Here is a 24,091-nt window from a genome sequence, read left to right on the forward strand (position 1 = left end):
GTATTCGAAACTTGTTTTAAACTCGACAAGCTATCCTGAGTTGGAATTGCTCCCAGTCTATAATACTTTGTTATCATCGTAGTAAGTAATACGATTGGACTTTTCATTTTTATCACAGGGAATTGATAAGTTTCGAAGAAATAGTACAGCTTGCAATCTACTTTCAAGTACTTCAAAATTCAAGTACTTCAAAATTCCTCACAGTAGTGCAGGTACAACTCTATACATTTATAAAAATTCACCCCTCAATTTATATCGCCACCATGCCCAAGAATTTCTGCAGAAACCAAAATGAGAGCCACAAAGGATTAATAATTTACCCTGACTATTCAGAGGCCACTATATAAATCACCACCCCTCCAAAGTAGTTACCTGCTCTGAATTCTTAATAATCAGCTTTCGAGAACGTCTCGAATTATTCGGCGGCTTCAATCACAGTTTCAACCTTTTCCACGAACTACTATCTAATTTAAGGGATGTTCTACGTCCCCGTACCTTCGTTGCAGGGTGTGAAGGGTCGAAGAAGACGACGCGAGCGACGCGCGGTTCACGGCACGACTTCCAACGTGGCCTGCCCCGCGAGAACTGTTTTCTAAGACGCCTCGCTGCCCGGAGGGTTGCTTTCACCCCTCTCGTGTCTCGTGACGTCGCAAACGTGGCGTCCATGTGGTGTCCTAGGCAACCCCGCTTTCCATGTATATCCGTCGACCTCTTCCCTCTTTCATCCCTCGCCCTCGCTCACTTTTGCTACCCTCCCATTCTACTATTCTACTATTACTTTCCTTTTGATTTCCCTCCCACGTCTCTCTGGCCTTCGTTTCTAATTCTTCCGGCTCATCCTCCCTCCCCTAACACGTTTTTCTCGATCCGTTGCTGGATTGTTTTCCGTCTGCACCCTTGTGCCTTCTTATTCCTATCTTTATTACTACTCTTCTATTTTTGTGTTTACTGGCTTTCAGCAGGAGGCTTTCTTTTGCGTTATGGGGGTGGGTACTCTGTCATGGGTGAAAGGTCAATTGTAGGTGTCTCGCTCAGACTTTTCCTTTTGTATTACAATTTTGAAGTTCATGGATTGCACAGCACAGGTGTCAACTGATGGACAACCTTTTTATTAGTTTAAATAACTATGTGCTGGCTTCTACCTAATATTTCTGCTAATCAGGTAATCCGTACTTTCTCTTAAGAATTGGAGAAGAATAGCAAGAGTTCTAGGATAATTACAAACAGATCTCGTATTTTATATATCGTCAATAATAGAATTCTCTGTTAGTTTACTCTTTCTGGTTAAGCTTTCCAGACACGCGATTTCGCGTGGTTACGCGTCTGCGTCACTGCTGCAATTGTTCACATACATACACACAGGCGTACGTGCACGCGCGCGCGGGCGCGAGATAGAGGAATCGATCCGTTCACCTGCCTTCGAACAGGCTCTTCACACTCCTCGCGATTCCAGACCCTTTATCAGGGAGAAGACGCAGTCCTGATCCCTTTGTTTCTTCCTGCCATTCCTTTTGGACATTCCAGAAATTTGTGTCGCAACTCTGACGGTTAGTTCTCGTGATATTAAAATAAATTGGTAGATTGTCAAAAGGTTTTCGAGCACCAGTCATCTTTTATGAACAATGCTCTTGACCAAGAACTTAAAATGTTAAGAGTGTTAAATTCTTACAATACAGTTTTTTTTTTGAAGGGTTGCATATCACCCTAAACTATTCACTATAAAAACAGAACGTATATTTTTGAATGGCTCGGTAATTGATTCTGATTTGAGATACATCCAGTATATTAAATGGTACTCATAACTCGGGCTTGTTACTTTCACCCTTGCGAGAGAAACGCGAGGTTTATTTAAGGGAGACTTCCCATTTCGTCCTGAATTATTTTAATACGGTGACTCGGCGCGATCGAAGCCGCATCCGCGTTCGGTTAAGGTGCACGTATTCCAGAGAGTGACTTCACCGCTTGCAGGTGTGCATCGTATTTAGATAATATCGATTGGTCTCGCAACGTCATAGGTCGACCTAGAATCGACCCCTCGTGACATACTTTACCAACGGTGGACAGTGCTTTAACACGAAAGCACGGTCGAAATCCGCGATACAGCTTGGTCGTGCGCCAACGAGGATCGAAAACAACCACTATTTAAAAATATAATTGCAAACACGATTAAAAAATTGCGAACACGGGCGAATTATTTTTTTTTTTTTTCTAAATAATGAAGGAAATTCATCTTGTCTCCAAAAGGATGGCATCAACAGCCATTTAAAAAAAAAGAGACACATCGAATAAAAATGTCTCGAAGCCTCGGTGTGAACATTCCCATAATCCTCTATTAGTATATCGTAAACATGCTGCAGCTTTCTCTTATCGTTACCACCGAAACGCCATCCCGAAATCGCTACGGCTGATAAAACTGGTTACATTCGCTAATGCGACACCGCTATAAATTCTTGGACGCGCGGTAATATCTTAAAAACGTAATTGAGACTTATTGGATCAGGGATAACGATATTACCGTGTAATTGTCGAACCTCATGCGATCGAACTTACGTAATTGGCAGGAAGCTGCTTACGTAACGCGTCTTGGGACGATTTTCTGTCGCTGGACGACACGACTCGTCTGGAGAGCACTTGCATGTTACAACCGCAGCCAATCTAATCTCGATTATGCTAGAATCCTGAACAAAATTATCTCCCTCGAAAATTGCGTATTATGGATAAAAGATGTATAACTTTTGATTTGAAAATTAATATAGTAAGTAATTGTAGAGAAATATTTCCTTATGAAAAACTCTTAATTTCCATATGTAATATATGAAAATGATAATGTCCTATGCCTTAGATTATTATGTATAAGTGATTCTGCTAGTATCTACATGATACCATCAACTTCCTTTGGGTTAATTCGAGGTATTCACATTTTGCGTGGGATTAACGTGATTCCTTCTTGGAATTTCGCGGCAACAAGGTTCTATCCTGAAAGGGGATGAAAAGATGAGGGCGCAGCGCTCCCAAACAGGTCGATACGGCCTGCGCGCTCATTCTCCACCAACAAGCCTTCTGGGATGGACCCGTGCTGATTCTGCAGCTAGACGAAACATGTCAAGAAGCATAGTCCCCTGTCCAGTCTCGTCGATGACTGTGATCGAGTGTCGCCAAAAAATCGACCGAGTCAGAAACCGAGTGTTCAAAGTGTTAAGTGTTCGTGGTGTTGAATGACTCGAATGTTTTGGTCAGGATTAGTGCAAATATATCGGTGCTCCAATAGTCGAGACTAATGACGATGAAGCAAACAGCTTGACAGAGAATTATTTCATTGCTGGATAGTTTCTCAAACATTACACAAGATGGGGACCAGGTTTGCAGCGTGTGAGTGTTAACAATCAGTTAATTCGTTCACTTTTCTAATTTTATGTAATCGATTTTATTTCTCTTCTTTTATGCTCTTCTTAAGATTCTTTGAAGCTAACCAGTCTTCACGACTATTACCAACGACTTCTCCATGGCAGTCAACCTGTCCCTTCAGGCTTCGACATGGCCAACACAGTGAAATTTTTCTCTCAAACATTGCTATGTAAGAACTGAAACTCCATTTTGGTGAACTGATACTCGAATCGTCATTGATTTATCTGTTATACTCAGCCCTGCTGAAAGAAGTTCGAGAAGCTCCCTTGGAGATGGTCAGATCGCAGAAGTTCGACGTAGAACGAATGGCGCTTTACCCCAATTTGGATTACAAGCAGCTGTACAACGCCTTGACTCAGTTAGTGGACGTCGTTCCCTCCATTCACATCGGTTTGCAAGGTATGATCATTCTTGTTTACATTTGCTTCACTCTCTTTTTATCTCGCTTCTCTTATTAGATATTGCACAAAATGTGGATTCTGTTTTCAAAATCCATTCTTTGTGTCAACATGAACGGAAAAGTCCTTTTCCATTTTGCAATCTGAACGAAGAGGCACGTGCTTCTCGTGTACGAGTACGCGTATGCGCGGGCGCGCGATCAGCTGACTAGAATGCAAATGATGGTCACAACAGTAAATTTTAATTGCTCGTATCTGGGTAACGAAGCTTTAGCTTGGAAAATGGTAAGGGACGTTTCGATTCTTTTTGACGCAAACAATCGATCCTGAAAAAAGTCCTACATACTTGTTAATACATCTTGGTTCACTTAAAGTAATTGATGCTCGTATTCCACATGCCACGTTTCTTAGACAATTGTTTGTTGCTTGAAGCATTGTTTATTTTGACTCGTTTATCTTGTTCCCTTTTTCAAACGATCCCAAAGTATTTAAACCAATGATTCTTCAGCGTTTGGCCAGGCACTGCTACAATGTCTCGCCTGCCTCCTGCCCTTTCTCGATCACGACCTGATCGACAACGTGCCATACTTAACAGCCAGTGCTATCTCGGTGCTTCCGGTCGAGCTTCACCAGGAGATCGTCAACTATCTCTGCTTCTACATTCTGCCCTTCAGCATGAGTGAGTCTCACTTCCTCGGTCCATAAGAATCCTCAGACATTGAGGGACATATTCACGTCAAAAATCAAAATTTTATACTATTCCCATAAATTTATCCTATGTAATCACTAATAAAGTTTGCCTGAACTTACGATGTCCCCTCAGAAGGGACATCCGACTGCAGAGGGTTAAATGAAAACACCCCTTTTCTTGCAGCGAGGAAAAACGAGGATGGGATGGAGAACGCTGCTAGCCAATCCATAGCCGCTGTGATCATGATGATCTTTCAGTATTCCACCAATCCAGGTACCGATACGCATTCATAATTGCCACAGAAGAATATCTTAATTCTAAATGAAATATCCAAGTGGAAGATATAACTTCTAACTAGCTCATTGACATCTTTTGTTCGAAGTAAACAGATACTGATCCATTTTCTTTTCCAGCTCATCATTGTCAGCTACTGGAATGCCTAATGGCCTTGAAACCAGGCGTGGTGAAGGACATCCTCTGCGTGGTTGCTTACGGCACTGCGCCAGCAAGAGCCTCAGCAGCCAAACTGCTATTCTACTATTGGCCCTCCTTCAACCCGAACCTTTTCGACCGCAGGGCGGTTCTAATGAAGTTTGCGAGTACGTCTCATTCAACTCTAACTCAACTTTCCAGCCTACCCCAAGAACGAGACTTACCAATCAATTCTACCGCAATTTCAGACGACCTCGCGCCCTTTGTCTGCCAAAGAGACTCCTGCCCTAACGCTGGCAACGCCGAGGCGGGAAAAGTCTGCTACGATCATCGAATATCCATCACCTTCGCGGCAGAGACACCTCCTCCCATTTATCTTTGCATCGAGTGTGCCAATGAGATCCACAGGGAGCATCCGAATCAGATGTTTTACGATATTCTGCACCCCATGCAGCAGGTGTCTATGATATGCGAGAACAAGGTGAGCTATTAGAACCTGAAGTGTAAAGGATTCAACTTAGGATGCGATACTATAATGCCTTACTATTATAAATATAATAACTGAGAAATCCCTTCAGATATCCACGAGCAACTAATCTATTCACCATCCGCCACAGTTTCTTCTATTTTTAAAAAACTTATGCCTACTCTCAGAACTGTAGAGCAACAGACAAATCAGCCATCAGCGTCTGCTTCTCTACCGAGTGCGCCAGCTACAACGGGAACCACCCGATTCGCTACTGCCAGCAGTGCCACAACATCAGACACAACAATCGCCGCGGTGGTGACCACGTGTACCACATGGCGTTGCCCCACGTCTCCCAGCTGGACCCCCAAACTCAGACCTACATGGTCCAGGCGATCGTCAGGTGAGAGACGACCGTTGTCACTGATTCACTGTTGTATCCGCTGAAAGATCGTGTACCGCTTACCGTTCGAGCGAAATGGGAACGGAGAATGGAAACTGGTTGGATAAGAGATACCCGGTTGTTCTGATTTGCACGAGTTTGGCGAGATAATCCTACAGACGGAGGGAAGAGAGGAGTGCGATGGAGTTGGTGCGGAGGAATCAATGGAAATCGTTGGTTTGGTCAAGGGAAGTACTCCAACTCTTCTGGGGTTGTTGGTTTGGAAATATGGGGTGGAGCTGCAACTCGGAATTTTTGTGGCAAGTTGTTTTGGCCTGGGGGTGACTCTTCTACCTATTTTTGGGGGTTGGTAGCTTGAGAGTACGCGACGGAATATTAAATTCGGATTCTTCTAGCAAGTTGTTTTGTTCAGTGAAACTCTTCCACCTCTTATAGGTTTTATAGCTTGGCAATGTTTTCTCTTAGAGCTAGATCGGTGTTTCCTCTCTTCCCTCTGTTTCGTCGCCAAGTACTTTTTGCGAGAGGACTGTTTTTTGAAACGACGCACGTTTGATGCAGTATTGGTTCTACTCGTGTTTACCAACCAGATCGCGACCTTCGAAACTCTAAATCAGAAATCTCATCGTCGATCAAAAATGTCGACTTGAAGCTACAACTATCGAAGCCTTTAATGGACGAAGTACGAAGCGTTGAATTCGTCGCGTCCTAGCGATGGGTTGCTAATCACTAACCATGATATGTTTAACCTACGATTATGTTCGAAAGAAACACGATGGCGCGTACTAACGAATGATCGCAGGATCATTGTTGCTTTGCGTGTTTATTCGTGCTGGTCCATCCTGCTTGGTAAGACATTACGCTGTAGCCACGTTTACTGGAATGTTAGACACTTGGAACTATGTTTACATGATTAAGTCAGCGTGATCCTCTTCCACTAAGTGTGGTTACCAAATGCTCGGTATTTTGTCTTTTGTATACTCACAAAAACGGGCGGGATGTCGCGTGCAGGATCTGAAAACTAGAAGCATCCAACAGCTGCCCAATCTTCAAGTTTTACTACTTTATTGTTACGACTCATTGTTATACATGTCCTGTTACGACTAGTGTTTCCTACACGCGAATCTCGACCGATTGTTGGCGCTAGAACCGCCATCTGGGAGATCTGAGACACCTGAATCTTTAGATCAATTTTAAGATTTACATATTGACCCTTTGACACTTGTAGCACTCGTGAATTGGCCCGTTTAAAAATTCTCCGTAGTAAAATCCTGCACTAGAGTTCAAGAAACCTCTAAAATGTTAGCAGAAGAGGACCTGGGATAGTCGAAACCTTCTATCAATGACAAATCTATATATACAAACAGAAGACATTGAGCCAAAGTTTACCTAAACGACTAGCCCTATGATGAAAGAGATTCATAATTCAGCAGTCTCGTGAGACGTATTTGCATCACCAGTAAACTGGTCAGTAGACGGCGCGGAGAGTGGAACAATCGGTTCAAAGAAGTCTCGGCTCTCGAAGATGGCCGTTCTAGCGCGGACAAGTTTTTCTCTGACTGTCCAAGTGGCCGCGTAAGACACGCGACGTTGAAGCATTCGCCCACAGTAGAGCATAGGAAAAGTGCACCTTAAAAGTTGCATTGCGCCTTACCGAGGACACCGTGCACGTCCTGGATACTACACACGAGCTCCTGGTACCGTTCCACAAATAAAAACAGACCTTCTGGTACAGGCTTGAATAGATACCCCATTACCCGAGACACTGGTATGCAGCATGCACATGAACACGATTTTAACGGGACGTTCGTACCTATTTTTGTTGTCTACAGTCGTCCTCGATAGATAATTGGCTAACAGTGACCAACGTTTCGCGTTTTTCTTTTGTCCATTCTATATCTCAAGCTGGCGAACGTTGAATTCCAAAGTACGATTTTCTTTTCTTTGTTTAATCAAAGTAGAAATTCAATTTTTCCAATTTGTTCACATATCACAGTTTAGCCACACTTTTGCAAGATGGTTCCTGATCTGCATTCGTGTAGTTTCGATATTGCAACAGGCATGAGCCCCACGCGTAGCTAGAACACGAGATCCCCGATGAATTGTACTTACTGTTATCCGAGAATACCAATTGGCTGTTGGCCTATCGTTAACTTTCAAAGATCTCATCTCCATCGTTGTAAATTTATACGAATCCTGGGGGATCGCGATCTGAGGCCACGTCTGCTGGATGTTGTGGTCGAACTATGTAGATCCATTTATATATATATTTTTTTTATTATCATTTCGAGACACATGCTTGAATCAACGATCGACATTGTCGCAGTTTGGAAGTAATTTGTCGTGAATTTTTTCACGATCAAGGGGTTCTGTTAATTTTCATCATTGTTTAATGTAAATCGTGAAACTTTGCGAATAACGAATTCGATCGTGAAGGAACTCAGACCACCATTGAACGTGGAAGCTGTGACTCTTCGACGTTCGATGTTCTTTTATATTTCGAGTCGCCTGAAATTGTTAGCAAAAGCTCGGAATGATTAATAGAATTGCAAATTGTTGCTATTGTCACGAAACTTCGTTTATCCTCTCGTTTCTTCATATACAAAAGATATGAATAGCTCAAGGGGCGGAGCGTCGAGTCAAGAGGCGGAGCAATGGGATAGATGGTGGGGGGATAGCTGTTGAATGACCTTCAGGGAACAATATCATCCACCCAAACGTAACTCGTATCCCTTCCATCTTCATTTCCTCAACATTCTTTCTTTTCCCTCAAAATATACCACGTACAACTCAACCGAAACGTAAACCTGTACAACGTCTAACAATTTCAAGCGAAATACCCGCAGAGAATGTCGATCCGAACGAAAATCAGAGTCCATCAGCTTTTCCAAAAACCAGTTCACCGAAAATTGCACATCACTGAGCCGACCACAGCCAGACGCAACCGCAGATCGCGTGATGCACCAACCGCATAAGCGTTCCTCTTTACTTGCAGCCTGCTTAAGGAAGCTGAACCGCTAAGTATGGATAGTAATCGAGACATCTCGGAAATAAGTACTAATAAGGGCAGCACAGGATTCCCAGGGGGCGGAGCGAGCAGCGGAGGCGGTGTCAGCGGCGGGGGTGGCGGCAGCGGTGGCGGTGGGGGCCAGTGCGATCCGTCGACCTTGGAGGAGAGGCAGCTTCTCGGCAGATACGGTGTCTGGCTGCTGGTGGGGCTTTGCACCCCGAACCAGGACACCTCGGTCGAAATTCTCGGGCGTTTATTGTCAATGCTATTTCATTGGTTTCATGTTACTGCCTACTCTTTCGATGGTACTAAAAAAAGCCTTATGCACCTTATCTTTTCTGTTGGTAATTTAACACTTCGCATATATACACTTATGACGTAGACGTAGAAGACGTAGGTAGTGATGGGCAGCCGATACTCTGCATTTTTCTTGGACACCTTCGAGCATAATGGCGTTGCTAATTAATGAGATCAAAATTTTTGAAGTATTAACAAGTTTTATGACGCTTCACTGAACAATCTTGGGTCATATAAAGCGCACAAATTTTTATTGAAGACAAGCAGCGATTCGACCTTGTGCTCGAGGTGACTCGAAGCCTCTCGAGCCCATCACTAGACGTAGGTAGTCTCTGGCCGCGATCGTAGGCACATTCGAGTGGACCAACAACTTTTACGCCACCCTGCGGACACATTCGTTGATTGTTTAACTTCTTTTGTCACTTTGCCTTGCCTTGTTGAAACGTTTTACATACTTTCACGCAATTTTATGATTGATTTCATCCTATTCGATGAAGATGCATATTATTAATGAGGATAAGAGAACCAAGGCAAAGCGGCGAGCTCGATAGAAACAAGAAACGAATCTCTGTACGACTCGTGGGTAAACATTCATGTATACGTGTTCGTGCTTTCGTGTCGTCAATGTTTCTCCAAGCTTAACTATGACCCCTTTGCTGTTCGACGCGTTTCGACTGAATAGCTTCTGTGTTTGCCCAACCTTTCGTCTCTGAAAGTTCTGTGACCCTGTACATTGTACCAGTAAATGAGTGTATTCGATGTTTCCCATCTCGCGGCACGCTGTACCCAACTCTTTTCGCAGAGGCGTCAGCTCTGGAGATACTGAACTTCTCTTTGATCTCTCATTCTTCTATAATCATAATTTCTGCTCTCTTCTTTATAACTTTTAATTATAGTTTCATAGTATCTAGAAATTATCTTCTTTTATGGGTAGAGTTTACATCTGTAATGACTATTTGAATATCTTATATGGTGTCGAGTAATTAGTACAATTTCCTAAGTATATCGTTAGAGATTTTGCGAGATTTCGAGTAAACGTAGACTCTCGTAGCGATTCGACGTTAGAACGGTAACACTTTGTTGGTAGTCTGCTAAGTTGGCGCCTGTGCGGTCTCGCGTACACATTTTGGAGAAAACTGTTGCCTCTGCGTGTGCATGCCACACAGACACGAGTTACAGCTGGGAACGACATGCTCCTTCATTCACGGGAATCTCGAGAAGGGACAAGAGTGCGTCTGCGTCGCGGCTGATCGAGTCTCTAGTCATCGATGCATAGAATCTGGGAACGAAATTCTGAACTTTCGTTGATCTTCCATAATCCGACATTAAATTGAATCATACTTAAATTTCTTGACGAAGAGAACGGGGAGAATCCATCAAGTTTCTATGCACCGAAGTAGTGATCCCATACTGGGAATAGAAAAATTAATAATCCTCGAAACTGTAACTTTTTAATCAAAATAATGCTCGAATCACTTTGGACGCGTTTCACTTTCGTCGAATCGAGTCTTAACGAACCTTCTCGCATGCCACAAACGTGACACAGCTAACACAGATTTAATCAGCTTCTCTATATAACGTTCCTCTGTCTTTGATGTGTCCCGAAGTTCGCTTTTGTACTGTGTTTTGGAATACCTCGAGTTCAACGCGTAAAATTTGAATCGCGTTCACGCTCCATAAATCGATTCACGGTTTCCCTCGATGAAAATTTATGAGGAAACGAGGTCTGATTGGTTGGGAACTCGACAGGGCAAGCGGAGAGCGCGCTGGAGAAACTGAAGACCGAGTATGTCTGCGGCTGGCTGTCGGAAGTGATGAAGACTCATTACGACGTCTTCATTTCTTGTCTTCTGCCGCATCCTGCGGACTATGTTCGCGTTGGAGGACACTGGTATGTACAGTAGTTGGAATTTAATTGCACTTTCTATTTAAGAATTTCAAGGTACATAGACTGCTGATGTAGATTCCGAGGGTGGTTTTCAAATAATAAAACAAGGAACGTTAATATTACTACACGTGTCGCTCTAGTGAGTTGAATGCGTGGGTAGGAGTTACAGTAACGGTGGCAACTGATTGTCATTAAGGGAGACGCTGGCTTCGAGAACCTCTCATTTGAAAGATGGCCTAAATCGACTATTGTGCCTGGTGCCTTACGAAGTGATCACACCCGATATATGGGACTACGTGATGCCTCATTGGATGGAAGCCATGGTGAACGACGTTCCTGAGCACGAGCTCCACGAACTAAAGATGATTTTATGGTAGGAATACTTCCATTTAATCGCAGTAAATCGAAACAGTCTCGCGAATCGATTTCCGAACATTGTTGCTTCCTTCTTCTATTTTAAATCAATTCTTCCGACCATTAAAACGTAGAATTTCGCCAAGATAAATATTAATCTCTCGGTACAAGTGACAATCGATTCCAGCAAAATCCTGGACAGAGACATGAGCCCCCTGGGATTCGACGCGAAGAAGATGTACAATTTCGTGGCGAAGCGGTTCGTCAACACCTGCGCAAAGGTGCAGGAGCAGGCACTGAACTGGTTGCAAACGCTGACCATGCTGGAGATCAGCATTCCTCTCTGTCAACTGTTCTCGATGTTCAGCGACGGCGTGGCCGTCATGGGGGCCATGAACACCGCGGAGTCCGAGCAAAAGCCCAGCAAAGGCTCGAGGAAAGAGGACGAGGACGGAAACGCCATATGTACGCAGATAAACTCGTTAATTAAGCTCAGGAGTACTGAGAATCGGGCCATTTTTTAGATTTCGAAGAACGTGTGTGTATAGTTGTAGAAAACGAATCGGGGAAGTCAACACCATTGTCCGATGACTTGGTCCCAACACCTAGACACATGGAGTTCATGACGAACGCTGAGCTGAACCTGTCCTGTTGCATCCTCATGATGGACATACTTCTGAAGCAGGTAAAATGGCGTTTTCTAGACCTAAGCCAGAGATATTCTCGTTGTCGAAGAGTGACATAGAGTCGCGTGGAATTGTTGAAGATGGAGCTTCAGAACATAGACAAGCACACGGGAATCAACACGTGGGTGTGCAGGGACGCGTGCCACCTGATGAAGTCCATCGTAGCTTCGAACTGGAACAGCTGCCACGTGTGCAACGCGGACAGCTACGGTGCCGAGTGCACTTACTGCGAATCCAGAGTGATCTGGCATCAACTGTGCCTGCAGTTGGTCACATACATGGCACCGGAAAATCCAGCTTATCCGCCTGACGTGAGTTCGTTGGGCCACTGGTCCTGAAATAACCGTGATCGCGGCTCGTTCGAACAAGTAGATCACTGAATCAGCGTTCGACGCTCACGCGATGTTTCTGGTACTTTCGGTACCGTGACATCCCGAAGCTAAATGAGGACGGCTCCAAATCTAGAGACACGTTTTTTTCTCGTGAATCACACCAAAGTCCCCCTCTTGGGAGTAAGAGTCACCTGTAGTCACTGATTTTGGGGTTAAACGGGGTTGAAGAGTCGAGTCTTGGAGTTCTCGTATCGCGAAGACTGGTGTATCGTACATCTGTCGTTATGCATATTCACTAAATTGCGTTGCATTTTCAGAAAATCGTGGACGAAACCGCAGAGGACCACGGTCGCAAGAGTCCAGAGACATCTAGAAAAGGTGACTCGAAATCGGACGTGGTGATCAGCATGCCGCTTGCGGAAATGCACTCGGTCGGCGGCGTGCTCGCCCACATGCCTCAGGTATGTCTTTACGAACGTTGTCGTTGATCGAATATGTTTACGCGATATGTTACACCGCCTAAAAAAAAAGAAAACAAAAGAAACACTCGTCTGTCTCCCTATCTCTGTGCGAAACACTTCTCTGCAACAACAAACTGCAGCATGCTCTTCGTCTAAACTGTGTGTGCCTATCTCTGTCTCTCTTCTTCCACTGCGAAATGGCGTTGTGTGACCACTGACACGGTAGGCTAATCTATGTGGCCGGAGGTAGCTATTTTGATCGTTTATATCAGTTCTTCGAACAGATCATGACAGCCACTGTAGAGACAGTTTCGGAGCAGCTGGACCTCGCTGCCATCATGCCCACGGAGAAGGTCATGTCCGCGGTCGCTAAAACTGTCACCCTGTCGGAGACTGACGTTGGTAAGAATAGAACTCTTCGTTTAACGCTTCTCTAGAGTCCCAAGTTAAAAAATAGTAACTGAGAAATTTCAGGACTTCGACATGCAAGCGTCCAAGTGACTTCCCTATCATGTTCCAGTATTAAGTCTAGTAAACTTAGTATCCTTACTACGTTAGTACGCTTTCAAAAACCAAGTGTTCTCGATTCTAATTTGCTCGTGGCATTTCTGTCAGTTGTCAATCCACCATTAGTACAAAACAAAACGAGTTTATCGATAGAACCCCTGTGACTTAACCGTCTGACAGCATATGGGCTTATTCTACTCCGATTAATTAATCGCTACCGATGAATAAAAGAGCGCCCATCAATCAACGTGAGACCGTGCGTTCGGTGTCTGACCACGCAGAGACTCGTTCTACTTCGGGGCATTAGAGATCAGCCTCTAACGAATTTAGCGTCGCGTGTAACTCGTTACGGAATCTCCTGTTTCAGCAACCGCGACTGTGAGCGTGGCGAAACCGCGACTCATCGGAGAGAACGATCAGCCAGTGAATTTGAGCCCCGAAAACGAAACGGACGATTTCTGGCACACCTCCGTGGGAAACTTCAGGTTCAACATCGAGGACCTCCCCGAGCAACTCCAATACATACACAAACTTCTGAAGGTGAGGTACATGGTAGGGTAAAAGTGTTCGGGAAGCAGTATGAATAAAATGAAGAAACGAATGAAAATCCTCTTGGGACGATTTGGTTTATCCTTTTATTTTTCATTCAGGAACTAATGACGATCGAGAAGCCTGACATCCTCTACTATATGCTCCAATGCTTGAACGTGATGTGCCTCTATGGCGACGCCTTCAATATAGCGGTGAAAGATGATTACAAAGGATTCTTCATATGGTGGCAAGAGAATCTCATAAAGAAGTAATAGCTCGAATATTTCAGTTTGGAAAATTACGTATGCAGGGTTTGTCTGTACTAGGAATCTCTCTTTGCAGTTTATGGGAGCTTCTGAATGCGGAACACTCGCATATAGCGCAAGTCACAGTGCCATTATTGCTCCACTGCATAACGTTGCCATCGGGAACTGATACTTTCTGGTGCATGATCAAGGAGGAGTTCCATAATTTGGACTGGCGCGTTCGATTCGTCGCAGGTATGAAGGTCTAAAGAAGATATTGAATGAATTGGCCACTTTGGGGCACTGTGGGTGCCACATTGTATTCGTAGGGGATCGTACCAGACGGTTGAAGGATGAGACACAGTTTCTTTGTTTCCTTGTACTATTGCTAAATTTCACACATTGATAACAGAGTGGGGAAAGTCTTGAAAGTCCTATACGAGACAGAGTGGTGACCTCGAGTGGCCAATTAATTCCAGCCCAAGTCAACTGTATCGCACAATGTTATTCTTGCATTTATCAATACTCAACAGTCGAAAGGGTGACGCTGATTGCAAGATTCATGGATTCCACTCCCCTGCGAAACGTCATAAATTTGCAGGCTGCACTGGCCAACGCCTTCTGCTACCTGATCGCCAGCATGGACGACAGCAACGTGTACGTAGCTCAGAGAGCCACCCTGTACCTTGGTACCATCCACGACACAGCCATAAGGGTAAGATTTGCAGAAGTCTTCGAATTTCGAAAGAAACTGATCGATATGCAGAAGTTTTCGAATTTCGAAAGAAACTGATCAACGCCATCGTGCAACATTCCTTTAGTCACTGATCCTCTGCTTGGAGACTCAATTCGACACGGTGATAGTGGATCGGCCCATGGTTTTGCAATCGTTGTACCAGCTTCACAACAGCCTCAGCGATCGACACATCCTCACCTGGGAGTTCTTTTTGAACCGCTTCGACGCCCTCTTCCTCGAGGCTCAGATCAATTTGGAGAGATCTGGGGATATACCCTACATTCGTGGTCAGTTATCACGTCCAATAGAATCCTAACTTAAATTCATAGGTACTTTTGGAGTTCTAATGGTCCAACACTTCCGCAGACCTTCGCAACACGGACATGAACAGCGAAATCTTCATGAAGAAGCTCCACAGAGCGCAGGAAGCCCTGTCTCAGTCGGATGGCAGTGGAACCAACTCGATAAAGACCCTAAGTGCCAGTTTTGGCACCAAGTGGCCCTACAAGCGCACCATGTCTGCTCCTGCGTCGATGATCCCGCGTCAGGATACCAAGCCAGGTAGAAGAAACATGGCAGCTACAGAACGCGTAACGTAATCGTCAGTTTAAAGGAAAACTGAACACTAATTTTAACTGGAGAACTAATTCTAGCTAGATCTCAAACAGGCACTGTCCCTGCAAATCTAGAAATAACATCAGACTAGACCCAGGTCCTCAGGACTCTGTTAGTATCGATTTAACCCTTGAAGGAGTCAGGTGATTCGTTCTCTCGAGGAACTACTTATTTCTGGACTCGTCGATTTATTAATTTCCAATTCCTAAAGATGCTTGAACTGTGGCGTCAGACGATGCATCCTGTTCCTTGAAGGGTCCATTATAGTCTTTCTCACCTGGCCCCCAGTAGCCATAGTCAACGAACGCTAGTTCGTCGTTCGAGACCATCTCACAGCCTGACCTCACACGTGTTTATGACTTGTTTCACTTCCTGCACCGTGCAGAAAAGGAAAAGGTGTACAGCCGGCAATACTCGGCGCCTATCCTGAAGCGCAAGAGCTCCAGATTCGGACTGGGTCAGTTGCTGGGGTCCACCCCACCTAATAACAGTATACCAGGTAGAGTAGTGTGTCTGCCGTAGCCTTAGACGTAGCATTACAATATGTGTTACGCGTAAATGTCTCCCTTTCCCGCCCTCTCTGTATACACGTGGTCCATGTTTTTTGAGGATGTCGAAGGATAGACGTGTGTTCGGTGTGGAACATGTGGTGGTAAGTCTGATCGTTGATCAGCTCTTCGAGACAGTTTTCGCTTTGGCCATTTTGTATCTGTCGGTTGACTTGATTATCGTGCCGGAGAGAAATATTGGGACTTGGTTATCGCGTGATTTCTTGCGCTGCGAGTGTTTGCGGATGATCGAGTAAATTTTGTTTGAGGACGAAGTAAAATCACGTTGCTGAAACGTGTTCCTCCCTTTTTGAACGTTAATGCATGAGTTTTGGTGGCAGACAGTAGATCTCTTCATTGTTTGAGCCATTAGTTGATAAGTTTCCTGGCATGATTTATTGTTGTAATCAACGACAGAGTGGCTGTTCAAGGCTGCTGAATGAATAACCGTATTCACTTCTTGGACTAAGAATGAAAGAGTAGCCTTGAGTAGGCTCTTAATTTTCATCCAACTATGACGCACGCAGTAATTCAAACTCGACTGTTATTATTGTCGAGAATCATGAATAATCATGATTAATATATGCTTTGCTTGTGCATGACACTCAGCATTGAACGATAAGTTACATCAAACGAAATACGAATGGGAGTTTAAAAAACTCTACTTTTACTATGACTAATTACTTATCTTTTTATCATATGGTAATGACGTTGAGGTTTCTTTCAAATTTTTCCAATAATATTTTGTAGAATTTCGTATTTGATCCAGTCTCTACGAGGCAAGTATACGCTTTAATGCTGCTGACTATTGCAGATGGCCACGTTCATTCACTCAATGAACGTATGATGGATGAGACCAACGCACTGCCATGCACCCACAAAATCGTTGATTTCGAAGAAGCTGACAAAGAGACGATGCATTTGTTGGTGTTTCTTCTGATACAGTTTCTTTCTAGGCAGGATCAGGTAGGTTGATAATCCTTAATCAACTGAAAAAACCAACTATACCAATAATAAATGTGGAATAGGCATTCCCAACGGATGAGAAGCCACTGTCGAAGACTCAAGGGATCGTGTTACGCCACCTGTACCTTCTGTTAGGGTACAATCAAACTGAACGTACCTTCCACACTTCTCCTCAACGCCTAAGGTACAAATTTGTATCACCTATTGACCCAAGGACTTACAATTTCAAACTGAAATCATGTTGACGTTTCAGAGTGTCACCAGTCTTCAATGTCTTTATCGCGAACCTTCCTCAGCTCTTGGACCAGAATCACGTGATGGGATGGGTGATGACGCCTCCAGTTCTGGCCATCTTGCAGCACTGTCCTTGTCCTCCACAGGGCGTGCCCTCCTCGGATCACCAAGCACCAACCTACAGCCTCTGGTACTTGGAGCCCCAGAACAGGCGCTCCTGGTTGATGTCTCTTCTCGTGATACTTTACAAAGTGAGCTAGATGCCCTTCAAAACGATCCTTGTTGTCTTCGGTATACACGAGCACAGAATTCTGTCTAGTGCCAGTACGGTCAGCAGCCATGGTGCAATCAGCTTCAAGTGTTGATCAAAATCGTGTTGAACACTCTTGACATGCAGCATCATCAGTGCAAGAGGATCCCAGCCATGGTGGTAATGGGTGGTCCACCTTCTAGGTCACGTGGTAAGGTCACTTTATCAACCTGACACTTCACTTGTAATAATTGATACTACATATTTTAGAGACCTCTATCGTCACTAACTGATGTCTTCAAAAAATTGTTTCTCAACTTCAGACGTATCTCAACCATCCCTCGGTGTGGACCACGACTTAGTGGTCAGTACTATGGGGGATATGAACACAGAGAGCCCCCCAATGAGGGCTCCCATGGTTTCGGTACATCAACGTAGCCCAGGGGCAACTCATAGTCAGATGGAGACCCACTGGGAAGAGGGCACACCCTCGTGTCGCTACACCAACAAGCATTCCAGGTCATTTTATTTATACCTGTATCCCATCCCACTGCATCTTAGATAACACCCTGTGGATTCTCCTGGAGGAGGTAGAGCATTAGGCTACTTTAGTTTGGAATGTTTTTTCATCGACACGTTTGTGGATTTTGCACTATCATGAACTTCTCATCGAGCCATACTCCCAAATCTCATTGAAACTATAGCGGGGAACAAACGAACATAACTGAAATATTATACCAAAACAGCCCCAAAAATGACTCTATTCTAGATTAGAGAACAGAGAAAATTATTATCCAACAGAACATAGAAAAACAGTCCCAGTTAACACTCGCAGAAGTTCTGAAACATTTGCAACACCCTAGGTCCAAAGAATGTCGATAGTTTGATAGCCCAAAGTAGTAGAAGATACATGAAAATAGTGAAATAACGAACTAGCAGACCTATGTACATTTAGATATCGCATTTCCTGAATAGTACCAAGGCTAGAGCACCTCAGGGTGTCTTAACGATAGGCCCCCAGGACCCAGAGAGTACATCACACGTGCCTGTGCTTACATTAGTAGCTGCTTGTTATAATTTCCGCTATTATGAATGCTCTGCAAAGCTACTCGATCAATGCGGATGATACGGAGTCCGAGCTGGCCGCAATACCCGAGAGCCCAAAATCTGACAGCACGTTACATGGCAGCAGTGGTGGCTCGTTGGGGGAACTGGAGGAGAGCCCAGCTGCGGTCACCAGAAGCGTTTCCCTCCACGGACCTAGACCCTCGACCACGATCGACGTCGTGACCAAAAGCGAGTGGAACAGTCAGAACGCTAAGAAAATGGACGCGGTTACCAGGCCTACGTGGTTCCTGGGCAGTGAAGACGATTCTCACCAGGTATCTCATCTCAACTTTACAGCCGCGTGCTCTATCGCTACAACCTGACGTTCGTTTATATAATTACAAAGCAAAGCGCAAAAGCTGGCCCCCAGAAGAAGTGGAGCGTGCACGAGGGTGTAAAGATGATGGTGACGAGCTCGTTTCTGGGTGGACAACCAGATTTCCAGAAATACGGCCCTCTGGCGAAGGCCCTCTCCGAAATAGTTCCAGGAGCAGAGAAGGGGATTTTAGAAAAAGCTATAACGGAGAAGCCAATCGCTGAAAAGACAGCTCAGGAGAAGAACGTTATTGTTCAAGTAGCTTTCAACGGGGATGCTGCATCGTCCAAACCATTTGCGTTGTCAGACGCCTTTGCTATAGCTACTGGGATATCTCAGGCTCAAAGGTGAAATCTCACGAATGAAATTACGTGCTCGAGATGTTCTCGAAGGCCTGTGATACTCAATTGGAGATGTTGCAGACACGAGTCACCGAAAGAGAAGGTGCCAACTACAGCATCTAGTAATTCAGACTCGCCCAATTCAAAGCAGCTGGGTAGGCAGAGGAGGATAGAACATCCTGTGACGGTAGCGTCGCCGGTGTCGCCAGGTCAAATAGTCACGGTGACCAGCAGCGACCAGTCCAGTTCCCCAGCAGTCAGTTCCATCTCGTCCCAAGTGACGAGCACGGAGAATGGTCAGCATCCTGGATGGGACGACGGTCCTCATCCCTTGTCGACGCCCACTGTTGAGCGTCTGCTTCCTATTGGCACTACGGCTCGACCATCAGGTAAACACTTCAGGATGGAGGTTTTAGAAACTGTAGGAAGCTTGAAGGCTTCATGAACTTGTTGAGAATCATGACTTTGGTATGAAGTATTCAGTTCACTTATTCACTACTTTGTGATAAACAATGTAAATACATTGATTTCGCAGGTCCACGACCTACTCAGCGCATCCTGCGCTGCGAAGACACCTATGGGTCCCCAGAGTCACCTCTATCGAAGATGGACGTCTTGACAGTCAGTGAGTAGCGCTCATAGTTGATCCAATAAAAGAATCTTAATCTACCAAACGTCGCGTTTTCCAGGTTCCTCGTTCGACCAAGACAGCGAGACCTGCATGTCCAGTGACATCACCAATCCCAGAAGCATATCTCAGTTGGAGTTCCCCATGCCTGAACGACTGCTACCAGTTGGGCCTCACAGGGACTTCACTGGGCTGGTGGAACACGTTCGCCAGGCGCTTGGTGTCCAGGAAATCGAAGGTGCTCGTTAATTCGCCAACGAAATTATGAATCTTCATTAGTAACTAATGTCCCATTTAACATTCCAGATTCCAATAAGTTCAGCAATGGGAACGGCAATGAAGTCAAGGTTGATGGATCAGCTCCAGTGAAGCAGGACAGTACGACGTCCGAGAACTTGGTACTTGAGTGGCTTCCAATATGATTTTCTAGCTCTGTAGAGACCAAGTTAATCAAGTCTGTTCTCTGTTGATATTTCAGTCAGCATCTCTGGTCCCAACATCCAACGATGTCCACTCGAGCAGGTCAGCAAGTCCAAGAAGACTGATCAAGCAGGTAGCCTTGGAGTCCCCACCTCCAACAATGGAGCCTATAGATTACCCCTGTCGAATCTTCGATCACGACCGCAGGGCCAAGATGAAGGATCACGTACGCATTCAGCGCGACAGGCCTCGAAAAAACGCCATTAACGCGCAGGACCCACCAATCGCGAGGCGCACTGAATCTTGGTACAAAATTTAAAACATCAGTCTTTTTAAAGATTCAGGAAGAGTGTCTGCTACTATTTCCATCGACTTCCAGGTCTGGACCACAATTGCAGCCTACTTTCGACACAGCCTCCCAACAGGCCTACCACGCTGATTTCAACCTGAAGCAGAGCTTGTTTCGCATTGGAGACGATTGTATTTATGAGAGGTAGATAGTTGCACATTCCGATTGTAAAGTTGGAGATTTGTTTTCAACATTCGTTGTAGGTGTTCGGAGTGTGGAACGATAAAAGAAGAGTACTCGGATGAAGAACTGGGTCTTTGCATCATCAACTTGGGTACGTTCGTTCATCGCGAGCCTTCCTTGGCGGCGCCTCTTCTGCCAGAGATCCTCAGGGTCGTCACAAAGTCAGTTGAACCTTGTATTATGTAGAAGGTTTTTCAGGATCGAGTTTCAGAATGGTTTAATTTTGTAATGTCTCTACAGAGTGGCTCTAAACGCGATGTACCCCTGGCAAAGCGAGACCAACATGCACCTCCCAGGTGGAGCGATCAGCGTGGCCCACCAGTTCCTCCGCTGCGTTCTTCATCAATTAGCGCCCAACGGAGTATTCATGCAGATGTTCCAAACACATTTAAATGGTACGTTCTACGAACCTCGTTCTTCCTAAACATTATGTAACATCACTGATCTTGTTATTCTTTCAGAATCCACGAGGATGCAATTCTTCAAGAGCGTCGCTCAGGCTCTAGTCGACTTCAACGAACTGAATCCAATTGCACCTTTGCAACTGGTACTCGAGGTAATTTAACACATCTAAGAAACTTTATAAACCTGCTACTGTAGATATATTAATATGCTTTCTTTAATATTAGACTCTTTATAGTTAGTTCCACAGAGTTAGGTCTGGTCTCAACAATTTCAATTGATCTCGAAATCTGAACAGATGAAATTGGTTCGTTGCAGGCCCTAAACGCAAAGAAATCTCTGCCAACGGAACGTCTGCCAATCATCCTATACAACATAGCGTGCTATCTAGACTGCCTGCCACTGGAAGCAGGTCTAGGTCCAGGAGCAACAACCTGGAACGGTCTGCTGGCGCAATTCGACGGCCTCTTTCGACGACTTGTGCTGATGCTGTCCTCCATCGAGAACACCACACCGCTGTTAAGAATTATGATTTCTTTATTGAAGGTTCCAGGGATCCAGCAAGCGAAGGTGAGTCGTTTATCCACCTAGCCAGTGTAATAACAATAATGATCAGGTGTTTTCGATGACGAGGGGCCAGCATCGTTCGCCAGAGATTTACGACGCGGTTCTCCGACTAGTTTGAAGTTTATGGCCGCGGTTCGCTTCGTTACGAAAGGCTTCTTTTATTTCTTGATCTAAGATCGACTATAAAACTGGACTAAGTAAGAAGGACATGCCTGCAGGGAATGCTGGATCCATTCGCCAAGGTGTTGAGCTACGCCATCCAAAATTCCACGATGCGATACAGCTACCTGACAGACCTGTGCTATCTCTGCCACAGGGGATTCACTCGTGACAGAGACAAACACTTTTTCGGCAGGACCATCGTGTTCGAACTGATCCAAGCCATCAAGTTCAAGACCACCATTCCAGACTCCAACTTCCTCTTGCTCCTGCACTTCGTGCTCCAGGTAAATGATTCGTGCGTTACACGCGCGATACAGGTCAGGACGATACTTTGACTCTTTGAATGTTGAATATCTAGGACATTGGAGGATCGCTGCCCAACACGGTCGCCTTGGAGAACATTCACACGGACATGTCGCCCATTTACAACACGAACGCCTCCGAGTCCCTGAAGAACCAGTTGGCGGACGTCCTGGACTTCTTGGCCGACTTTCAGACTCTCAGCAAAGTGAAGGTAGAGATGACGACGCTCTATGCTTCTTAATCAGAGTTGAGACAAATTAATGTGTGTTCCTTCCACGTTTATACGTCGATTATACAATCTTCTTCAATTATTCAGAGCTACAGCAAGGGTATGCAAGCAGGATTGAACGAGGATACCTTGGGTGGCATACTAAAGTGTGGCCTTGCTCAATACGTTGCCCTGGAAATCACCAGGGGCAACAACAGGGAGAACAGAGCAGTGGGTCGTTATCTTCCATGGCTCAACAGCACTCCTTCCATGATACCGCAAGGGTAAGTACTCTTCCAACTAATCGAACAAGTGTTCAATCATAGTATAGCGACTGGTACTTCTATTCAGAGCTCGAGAGTATGCTGACTGCATAGGCCACATCAGACTACTGTCCTGGCTTTTGTTGGGCTCCCTCACGCACACGGCGATGTACGCTGGCAACAACAACACGCAGAGCCACGTGTCGTCGATCCCAACGGCGCAACCGATACCTCAGGAAGCCTCCTGCCACATCGCAGACCACATACAAGTGATATTTTCTGGATTTCCTGAGCAATCCAAGGCGTCAGTCCTGCACATGTCCTCCTTGTTTCACGCGTTCATACTCTGCCAGGTGGACTTGCACTTCTACAATAGTTGGGAGACAATTTTCGCTCTATGACTGTCTTTTTATGCAAATAGAGTATCCTGTCTGTTTAGTTGTGGACGATGTATCTGGAGGAACTGTCTCATAACAATCCATCCAACAGCGAGGGACATAATATCACGATGAATATTCTGCTGGAATTCTGGGGCAAGATAACACCTTGCATACTGCAACTGGTTGGACACTCCAGAGTTGTAAGGATTCCAGAGTTTCAAGTATTTCGCTATGCGGAAGAATATTCTTGTTTTTAATGGAAAACTTGGGCTTCTAGCTGGCTGACACGGTGAACTTGCACTTCTTGAGCCTTCTGGAAGCTCTCCTCGAGTGTGGGTCCATTCTATTGAGCAAACTGCTCCCACTTTGGAGTCCCATCTTGTATTCGCATCACATCCAGGTTCGATGACTCGTTGGATCACTTTTTTTCTTCGTGAAAAATATTTAGGTTCAACTTGAATTAAACATCGTTCGAACAATTCTTGATATTTATTTATGATAATGGAGCTCTGCGTTGTTTTAATGAGGTATTTTTCTGTGCTCAGCTACAAGGACATCTGCAGGTGCGACTGCAAAACTGTAGGGACTTCCCACCTAACAAAATGGCGGAGCATTTCGCCTCGTCCAGGCGTGAATCGAATGCAACACTTTTGCGATGGCTGCACCGACTGCAGTTCAAAATGGGCCAAATAGAAATGCAGTCTTCCACTGCCACGCAGTTTTATTCGATTTAAAATTCCAAGTATCGATCGAAGACTAGTTTAATTGATAAGTGAATGTTTTGTAAAAGATATCCGCAAGGATGTTGAACGTTGCATTGTTTAAGAAATATGTTGAATTAAGTAAAATCGTGATTTATTCATTGTTACGAAATATATTTATTATATTGAATACCAAGGTTTCTTTCGTGTTTCTTTCGTGCTGCCAAAATGGCGCGTATAGGGAATACGTAAAATTTCTAACAAGTATACTGTGTATATGTCACAGTACTTATCGCTAAATTTGTTATG

The 24,091-nt window shown here is 44.8% G+C and overlaps 1 protein-coding gene across 10 annotated transcripts; it reads left to right on the plus strand.

Moving 5' to 3' along the window:
• Positions 1 to 3,034: 3,034 nt before the first annotated feature.
• Positions 3,035 to 23,981, plus strand: LOC128894192 (protein unc-79 homolog). 10 transcript variants are annotated; one of them, XM_054155755.1, is made up of 47 exons: positions 3,035 to 3,369; positions 3,455 to 3,574; positions 3,643 to 3,804; positions 4,312 to 4,482; positions 4,678 to 4,767; positions 4,908 to 5,407; positions 5,581 to 5,795; positions 8,788 to 8,813; positions 8,868 to 9,146; positions 10,849 to 10,990; positions 11,184 to 11,360; positions 11,529 to 11,806; positions 11,890 to 12,026; positions 12,108 to 12,338; positions 12,677 to 12,820; positions 13,093 to 13,222; positions 13,695 to 13,867; positions 13,978 to 14,126; positions 14,201 to 14,358; positions 14,637 to 14,818; positions 14,925 to 15,126; positions 15,206 to 15,400; positions 15,840 to 15,953; positions 16,817 to 16,968; positions 17,031 to 17,152; positions 17,222 to 17,453; positions 17,522 to 17,663; positions 17,776 to 17,971; positions 18,558 to 18,834; positions 18,906 to 19,222; positions 19,298 to 19,605; positions 19,752 to 19,841; positions 19,906 to 20,082; positions 20,151 to 20,242; positions 20,323 to 20,570; positions 20,644 to 20,757; positions 20,817 to 20,957; positions 21,037 to 21,191; positions 21,258 to 21,352; positions 21,517 to 21,768; positions 21,984 to 22,211; positions 22,286 to 22,441; positions 22,547 to 22,722; positions 22,790 to 23,054; positions 23,141 to 23,281; positions 23,359 to 23,481; positions 23,627 to 23,981. In XM_054155755.1, exons 1-47 carry the CDS (start codon positions 3,348 to 3,350, stop codon positions 23,813 to 23,815), a joined length of 8,385 nt encoding a protein of 2,794 aa, XP_054011730.1. In that variant the 5' UTR covers positions 3,035 to 3,347; the 3' UTR covers positions 23,816 to 23,981. The 10 variants fall into 10 exon arrangements, with proteins under 10 accessions (XP_054011730.1, XP_054011731.1, XP_054011735.1 ...); XM_054155756.1 differs by having other exon boundaries at positions 4,908 to 5,093; positions 5,175 to 5,407; positions 8,788 to 9,146; XM_054155760.1 differs by having other exon boundaries at positions 4,908 to 5,093; positions 5,175 to 5,407; positions 8,788 to 9,107; positions 15,840 to 15,911.
• Positions 23,982 to 24,091: the final 110 nt, after the last annotated feature.

Source organism: Hylaeus anthracinus, unplaced genomic scaffold (assembly GCF_026225885.1).
Source record: "Hylaeus anthracinus isolate JK02 unplaced genomic scaffold, UHH_iyHylAnth1.0_haploid 3, whole genome shotgun sequence".
In the NCBI taxonomy this organism is placed as follows: Eukaryota; Metazoa; Arthropoda; class Insecta; order Hymenoptera; family Colletidae; genus Hylaeus; species Hylaeus anthracinus.